Source organism: Oratosquilla oratoria, chromosome 3 (assembly GCF_046742065.1).
Source record: "Oratosquilla oratoria isolate Oo_2021 chromosome 3, ASM4674206v1, whole genome shotgun sequence".
NCBI lineage: Eukaryota > Metazoa > Arthropoda > Malacostraca > Stomatopoda > Squillidae > Oratosquilla > Oratosquilla oratoria.
In genome coordinates, this window is record NC_134779.1 from 17,928,898 (window position 1) to 17,938,433 (window position 9,536).

The following is a 9,536-nucleotide window of genomic DNA, read 5'->3' on the forward strand; positions in this document are numbered from 1 at the left end:
ACGTTCACAATTTGCTTACGTACGGTGTTAGGATAGTGATAGGCAATAGTGAGACGTTCACGAGGAAACAATTTAGTAGAAGAACTGATGGTATTATTGAATGGAATTTTTAAAATGTCCTTAAAGGAGCGGTGAAAATTTGAGGGGACGGAAGTTTTAAAATGGTTGGCCCTAGCCTTACTGAGGGCTTGGTCCAGAAACCAAGGTGGATAAGCCAACTTCTCAAGTTGACATTTGATCACCTCAATCTCTTGGTCCAGAAATTGAGGACTGCAAATCCTGAAAGCCCTCAAGAAAAGGCCAGAGGCAACACATTTCTTGACATTGTCAGTTATCTCCACTTTTTTAGCAATCACCCTGACAATGTCAAGAAAAGTGTTGCCTCTGGCCTTTTCTTGAGGGCTTTCAGGATTTGCAGTCCTCAATTTCTGGACCAAGAGATTGAGGTGATCAAATGTCAACTTGAGAAGTTGGCTTATCCACCTTGGTTTCTGGACCAAGCCCTCAGTAAGGCTAGGGCCAACCATTTTAAAACTTCCGTCCCCTCAAATTTTCACCGCTCCTTTAAGGACATTTTAAAAATTCCATTCAATAATACCATCAGTTCTTCTACTAAATTGTTTCCTCGTGAACGTCTCACTATTGCCTATCACTATCCTAACACCGTACGTAAGCAAATTGTGAACGTTCAACAAAAACCGAAGGAAGTTGAGTCACCTGGTGTTTATTGTTTGCCCTGCAAAGATTGTGATTTGGTTTACTTGGGTCAAACCGGGAGAGACTTGAACACTAGATTGGCAGAACATAAAAGGTCAATTAGGTATGGGCAGGAAAATTCGGCTGTATTTCTTCATGTTAAAAATAAGAATCATTCTTTCGACTGGGGTAAGGCCAGATTAGTGTTCAAGTCCCACTGTGGTTTCAGGAGGAAAATAGTCGAATCAGCATTAATTGAGGAATGCCCTAATATTAATATTTCTAAAGGGCAGTGGACACCTGACATAATCTCACGCGCAGCAATAAATAAGCTAGTGCGGACGTTACATCCTCCCCTCTCCTCACCCCCTCCCTCCTCCGCCACCCCAGTTTGCCCCGCGCCTGAGTGAGGTCAATTGTCCACATCTCTTCTTACTGTAGTTTATAAGTCCCCTCTGTTCTCTATCTTATGTACTTTCCTGAAGAGGGCTACAGTTGATAGCCGAAATATAGGATTATTCTTTATTCGAAGTTTATTCTTTCTCCGACTGTGGGTTCCTGTGTGATATATATATATAATATATATATATATATATATATATATATATATATATATATATATATATATGTATATATATATATATATATATATATATATATATATGTATATATATATATATATATTATATATATGACTATATCCGCCAACTTCTTACTAATAACGGATATCCTGATCACATGATAGGACTCATCAAAAAGAAACTTGACCAATACACCGCTACCGCACAGACTTCAGACTCCCCAGGCCACAAGATCATCATGTACCACCGAAACAATTACTACGATCATTACAAAGAAGAATGTGATGTCATTTAAGGTATCATAAAAAGAGGAGCCCCCACCCTCCACACACACACACTGATGCAAACACTACCATCGCTTTAAGAATTTACTGCAAACCAAACCTCACTAGATCCTTGGTTATGAGGAATAACACTGCCCCTAAGACCCCACCCATTCGAGGCCTTTACTGTTATTTATGAGTTTACCTGTCAGGAGGGCCGCTGTGACGGCTCCAACACTTATATTGGTAGAACCTCCACCACTTTAAGAAGACGCCTCCAATAACACCGTAACCAAGAATCCATCTTTCAGCATTACATTGATTATCATGACAAAAAGCCGCCCCTTCAGAAATTAATTGATTCTACTACCATTCTCCACAGAGTCCAACCATAGACGTATGCAAATCGCAGAAGCCGTAACTATCACTTCCCGTCACCCTAACATCAATGTACAACTTTCATTTGACTTTATTCTTTCTTCAGCTCGCCCCCAGGAGCAGTTCTCCCTTCAACGTTTGCGAGACCTTCCGCCAAGCCGCCATGAACACCAGCCAGTATCGCCGGACACCAGAAGGCGAACCAGAGCCTCCTCCCATCGTTCAAGATCACGGGAGGAACCCTGCAGCCAATCAGAATCCAGCATTCTACCCGGGCTGGGTCAACTAAACCGTGGAGCAGCTCGAGTTTCTTCCCGCTGCCCGGGATCAGAGGAAGTATCCCCCGGGCCAATCAGAGGCCAGCATTCCACCCGGACCGAGTCGGCTAAACCGTTGGCCCCGTATACTAGGCCTCCGCCTAGGCAAGTGAAGAAGTGTCACCGATCACGTCGTGAAACTCTCCGAGCACATCCGGCGAGCCCAAAGGCAAAAAAGAGTCCTTCACACGTGCTTCCTGGACATTTCCAAGGTCTTCAATACTGTTTGGCACGCCAAAATCCTCTGGCAACTGAAATGCATTGGGGTCTCCCCAGCAATATTTGGTTTTACGAAGTAATTCTTCTCTGACAGAACCATAGCAGTTCGGTGGAGAGGGACGCCTAGCCCACAAGCCAAAATCGACATGGGGGTCCCCCAAGGTTCCGTCGTTGCCCCCCCCACCCCTCTTCACTTTGTTACTAGCGGGAGTGGGGAAGGGGGTACGAAGCGACACAGTCGTCAGAGCCTACGCGGACGACATAGCCCTCTGGAGGAAGTCGAGGCACCGACGGTCACAGCAGAGCTCGGCGAACCACCAGGCGGAAGTAAGGACATTCCAAAAACAGGTGAACGTAGTCGTGAACCACCTCTCAAATCTTGGCTTCACCCTCTCTGCGACCAAGACGGTATACATGCCTGTCCATGGCATAGGTCTAAACTGAAGACAGTACCTGGAGTGGAACCAAGTCACAATCTGCGGCACGACTGTGAAACCCGCAGCCTCCGTCCGCTACCTCGGGATTATCTTCCAATGCAAAGGACGGTGGAACAAACACCTGCAACAAGTCTGCCTCAGTGCCCGACGGGCCCTCAATCTCATCAGGGCCATCCATCGGGAGAAATGGGGCCAACGCAGGGAAACTCTGATTCCTATCATACAAAACCTGGTGCGCTCCCGCCTCTTATTCGGCGCCCCTGCCCTCCACGACCTCCCCAAGACGGCTGTGGAAAAAATGGCACGGGTGGAATGCCACGCGCTCCGCCTGGGGCTAGGCCTATCACAGGGTGTACCTCAAGCCCAAGTGTACAATGAAGCCGGCCTCCTACCACTCTGGCACCGACTAAAGAGGGACGCATGTACCTATCTCTTCAGCTCCGCGAGAGTACCAAACTCCACCGACGAGGAGATATATGAGACCTGGAACTCAGCCTCCACCCCCGTACCCATCCATGGCCTACCCGTCTCAATGAGGGAACTCTGCAATACGGCCAAAATACAACCTGGCGAGCGCCGACGAATAGCCCAATGCCAGGTAGACCCTTTCCCCCCGTGAGCCCTTACTCCTCCTGAGGTAGAGCTAGACCTCCCAGGACTTAGCCGCCGAGACGACCTCCACATGCTAGCAGCATGCGCAAGTGAGATTATTACTCTGAAGTACCCCAATGACTTTCTGGTTTACACGGACGGATCGGTGCTTAGCGACGGCCGCACAGGAGCAGGAGCCTACCTTCAGGACACTAAGGAAACCTTCTCTTTGAAGCTCTCTCCCAACCACCATCCTCACGGCCGAGTTCATTGCCATCCGTGAGGCAATACGAAAAATTATCGCCCTACCTCACCCGCCAACGCAGGCAACGGTGTTCTCGGATTCAAAATCCAATCTGGCAGCCATCCAAAATGGAAGCTGCACGTCACGGCCCGACATTCTTAAAGACGTCCTGAGCCTCTTCACCGAGGCCGACAGGCTGGGCGTCCTCCTCCGATTCCAATGGATCCCCTCGCATGTGGGCCTCCACGGAAATGAGATGGCAGACAATGCCGCCAAGCTAGGTGCTTCATCACCTGAAGACGGCGTCATCCCACTCCAGCCCTCAGCAAATGACATCTTCCCGAAGATTGACCTTGCTGCCTGGGACCTTTGGAAGCTGGAATACCACTCTATTGCTGCAGCCCGAGGATGGCTCCTCAAGACCTGCCTCGGACTGACCCCGCCCACCTTCTCCTCCTTGCCTCCGCACATTGTAGCGACAATTAGCAGGATACGGGTAAATCAATGTCGCACCCAATTTACTGCTTCACGCTGCACCTGTGGCGCGGAAATCTCCTTCCAGCACTGCCTCCTCACGTGCCCCGTGATGGAAGCCCACTTCCGGCCACTACGCACAACCCTCGGCAACCACACCATGGCTCTCGACCGCCTCAGGGCAGACGACTCCCCCCATTGCTAACCTCTTTGTCCTCGCGGCCAAACTCGCCTACTCTCCCCAGTTGGAGGACTGGTATAAGCATCCACCCACACACGCATCTGCGTATATACAACTCAGGTATACACCCACACATGCGAGTGTTACACGCTAATTGCACTCCCCGATAACAACACGCATTTTCATCAAGCAACTCAAAAACTAAAAGTCAGTCCCTAAATCGGCTAGCTCCGCTGGGACTAAATGCAAAACACATTCACATTCACATCTTTCCTACTTAACACTAGCCCTTAAAGAATAGTGCATTGCCTCTACAGCAAATGAAGTCCTCTCACCCTGAAGAAGCCTCTCAGTGAGGTGAAAAAACTCCGAGTTTTTGGTGTTGTTGTCAACAGTTTTTTACATGCTGTTACACTTTTAATAGTATTTATCGGGAATCTCCAGCGATTTTCCTTTTCCATTCATTCACCATGGATGATTTCGTCCATAAGTTGAATGAAGTTGATAGGAAGTCCTTCCTTAAACTCAAGAAAATACAACTTAAAATAGTTAAATCTATCACCGCGGTTGATTTTAACCAAAATATTATATATATGTATATCATATATATATATATATATATATATATATACATATATATATACATATATATATATATAAATATATATATATATATATATATATATATATATATATATATATATATATGTATATATATATATCAGGTAACGTAGGTGTTGTAACACACGAATAGAATAAAACTTTAACCCACTCTCGGAGAAAGATAAGCTGAGATACAGAGTAAACCGTATATTTCGACCACTAACTGTGGTCCTCTTCAGCAGTTACAATTATAGTGTACATAGACAAGGGGTTATATACAGAGGAGAAAGTAACATTGGGGAACTCAGTAAGCTCAGGGCAAGTGACCTGAGGCTTACTGAGTTCCCCAATGTTACTTCCTCCTCTGTATATAACCCCTTGTCTATGTACACTATAATTGTAACTGCTGAAGAGGACCACAGTTAGTGGTCGAAATATACGGTTTACTCTGTATCTCAGCTTATCTTTCTCCGAGAGTGGGTTTAAGTTTTGATACACACACACACATACACACACACACACACACACACACACACACACACACACACACACACACACACACACACACACACACACACACACACATATATATATATATATATATATATATATATATTGGGGGGTTTCAGCCCCCTCACTTCCCCCTTGGATCCGCCACTGATCAAAAGTCATAAGTTACGTTGTTATATCGAAAGGGTTACAAGGTTTATGACACACGTCTTTATTCTTTAAGTAGATTCATTGGACAATCCATGAGTTAGTATGAAAAACAGACATTGGGTAGCCACATCTAACTTTCTTTTCCAGTCCTAGGGCTCATCCAAGCAAGCTCTTTGGGAAACTACCGGCTTGTCCCAACAGCTTCTATAGAGAGACGATTTATCTGACACCGTCAATGAAGAAAAAATGAACTTACCAAGTATTATGTGATCTTCGTAAATTTCACTGATTCTTTTTCGAAGTTTCTAAAATGTGATTTCTACACAAGAGGGCTAATCGGTTGTGAGGGTACACAAGAAGTTATATACTCCTCAGTACCCCGCCAAAAAATACATAAAGGAAATTGGTAATGAAGCACACGTATTCTTATAAAATATTTTAATAGATTGATATAGGATAAAACAAGCATAATCATTGTACTCTAAAAGAAGAGGAAAATGAATTTGACGCTGCAAGTAATACAGTACAGAGGATCTTCCCAGACTGTTGTGGGATAGACTCCCAACAAAACGAGGTGAGGTATATATCATGGCCTTGTGATTGACACCTGCCATCCTCAGCTTGACTCTACTTTCTCTAATTTTAAACTAATTTACGAATGTAACTCTTTGGTGGTTTTATAAGTCAAATAACAAATTGCATTTCGATCCTTTTACAAAAAAAAAAAAAAAAAAAAAAATGACGTAAGATTCTGCTAAAGGGGTATAATCGTGATTAACAGAAATGAAGGATATTATGCCAGCAATATATTATAATCCATTCTTTTTGTCTGAATTACTAAATCTGCCAGAGACCCTCCCAGTTTCCATATAAAATCTGGAGCCGTCAGATCCCCGCACCCCCAGAAGACACCGTCCTTGTTATGTGAAATCCCAGCACCAGGAAAAGCAGCGTGAAGACCCCGACCGCTCCATCAAAGGACATGGAGGTTCTCACAGCTTTTGCTCTTCGGTTCCTTCCCGCACACTTTGGTAAGAAAGCTCTTGACCCTGAGACTTGCTGAGGTCTTGCTGCCTCTGTACTTTTTCCGCCTTGAACTCCTCTTCTTGAAGTGGTCCTTCGTGCCTTCAGGATTGTGAAGTTTCAGGCGAATTTGCTTGAGGATGCCCACGAGGAGTTCGTCCACTTTGTGGTTGAGGCCGCTCGAAGTCTCGATGAATTTGCAGTCGTAGGATTCGGCCAGAAAGGAACCCTCTGAAAAAAGAACAAGAATATTATATATATATATATATATATATATATATATATATATATATATATATATGATATATATATGTATATGTATATATATATTTATATATATATATGTATATTCATGTATATATATATATATATATATATATATATATATATATGTATGTATGTATTGAAGCGTTTGGTTTGTCGACAATAAAACTCAAAATCATTTTCACAAACATAAATATCTCATAGGGTAGTGTCTGGAAAAGGAGGACATTAACCTGTGGCCCAGTAAGCAACTGTAACTCGAATATTTCTACACATAAGCTCGATGTCTCTTCATATAAATTTGTCATTGAAAAAAAGGAAAAATCTACATGGATAGAAACATAGGTTAAGTACAACCCATATGTAATATATATATATATATATATATATATATATATATATATATATATATATATATATATATATGTATATATATATATATATGTATATATATATATTTGTATATATATATATATATATATATATGTGTGTGTGTGTACAATAAAAAATTAACAGCTTTATATCTAACAACATTTGCATATTACAGACCAACTCTTCGGTCACATTGAAACTATGCCTCCTTTTTCTATTTTTCAGCCGATGACAGAGAAACAGTCCCAAAGTACTGCAAGACAACACAAACTAGAGTCCAACTTTTTCTCCCACAGAGATCTATGGCAGGGTCCAAGGACCGTTGCCTGCAGTTGAAACTTGAGACAATAATTATTCCTACTATTACCAAGAGACTATTCATTCAGTTGTTGATGCGAGTTCCGTCCAATAGAGAATCAAACAAGGAAAACGTAATGGAAAGAAGATTTGTAAAAAATAAAAAGATAAAATCCTCATTTTCACTGAGTGGGATAGGGGATTTCATATGAGGAGGGGAGGGTAGGGGAGAAGGGGATTAAAGTAGAATGCGGGATTACGGAGTTCGTAGATAGACAAAGATGGGGGAGCATAGAAGGACGCTGGGTGTCAGAGAAAATGAGATTAAAAAAGAAAACAAGGAGGGGGAGGGGGACGGTAGCCAAAACAAGGACGAGTACAAAAGAGGAGGAGAGGAGGAGGAGGAGGAATAGGAAACGGAGGAGGAGGAATAGGAAGAGTAGGAATTGGAGGAGGAGAGAAGGAGGATGGGAAAGAAAAGGGGAAAAGGATTAAGAAGAAAAAAATGGTTCCAGGATTCCAGCTAACGAGTCAGTATAGTTTTAGTACAAAAAAAAAAAAAAAAGATTGAGGAAGAGGAATAAAAAGAGAAAGTTGGTTCCAGCATTCCAGGTAACGAGTCAGTATAGGTTTAGTACATAAAAAAGAGGAGGAGGAGTAAGAAGAGAAAGCTGGTTCCAGTATTCCGGCTAACGAGTCAGTATAGGTTTAGTACATAAAGAAAGAGGAGGAGGAGTAAGAAAAGAAAGTTGGTTCCAGTATTCCAGCTAATAAGTCAGTATAGCTTTAGTACATAAAAAGAAGAGGAGGAGAAGGAGTAAGAAGAGAAAGTTGGTTCCAGTATTCCAGCTAACAAGTCAGTATAGCTTTAGTACATAAAGAAAAAGAGGAGGAGGAGGAGTAAGAAGAGAAAGCTGGTTCCAGTATTCCAGCTAACAAGTCAGTATAGGTTTAGTACATAAAAAAAAAATCACACCTTCATTGTGTTTCTCTGGATGTCATAAAATGCGACTAAATGGGGCGCACCGAAAGAATCTATGATCCTGCATTTCTCAACATTTTTCCTCTTTTTGAGGAAGTTTGAGTCCTTTGCATTCATCATTCTGAGTCCTTTGTGCATGCATCATTCCTCTTGTTCACTCGATCATGTATTGTAATCTTTGAGCTTCAAAGTCTGTGACTGCAACCTGACGATGTTGTCGATTAGAGACGTAAAGGGACTATCACACTGGGCTATTTTTCCTCTCAAATCCTGCTTCCCACCTCATTTGAATAACTAGAATATGACTTCACTTACAGAAATCTAGACTTCTCCAAGAACATTTCAACAAAATGTCTAACACTCGCATAGGTTTATAGTTTCTTAGTTCATCTTGCTATATATATATATATATATATATATATTTATATATATATATACACATATTTATATATATATATATATATATATATATATATATATGTATATACATCATATATATATATATATATATTATATATATATATATATATATATATAACGGAAATATGATTTGATATTTGGAGATTTGAAAAATAGAATATTGTAACCGACGTCGTTTTCACTCAAACGAACTCTCAATTGTTGGCGCTGGTGAAGCCCGTGGAATCCCAGTGTGATTACCCCATAAGACTTGTTTCACACGTGTCGACTTTTCGCCGTGCGCCGTCCACGACACGATGTCGTGCTCTCAAATAACCATGGGGGCTTTGCATTGTTTCTGTGTGTACGCGTGATGTACTGGGAATCTCCTAACACAAAAATGCCTATAAGGATAGAAGCGCTGGTAAACTACAGCCTGGGTCTCCTCTACCTCCTTCACTTCCTCCTCCTCCTAAACGTCCTCTTCCACGTCCTCCTCTACCTCCTCCTCCTCTTCCTACTCATTCGAAAGTAGTTAGCGTCCTTCACTGTTAC

General features: G+C 42.3%; 1 protein-coding gene across 2 annotated transcripts in view; it reads right to left on the reverse strand.

The window, feature by feature from the left end:
* Positions 1-6,067: 6,067 nt before the first annotated feature.
* The window catches only part of LOC143020914 (uncharacterized), a 307,372-nt gene continuing 303,903 nt past the window's right edge, over positions 6,068-9,536 (reverse strand). For both annotated transcript variants that reach the window (XM_076177851.1, XM_076177840.1), the window contains one exon: positions 6,068-6,898. In XM_076177851.1, the coding sequence (XP_076033966.1) occupies positions 6,618-6,898 (281 nt within the window). In that variant the 3' untranslated portion in view covers positions 6,068-6,617. The remainder of the gene's footprint in view (positions 6,899-9,536) is intronic.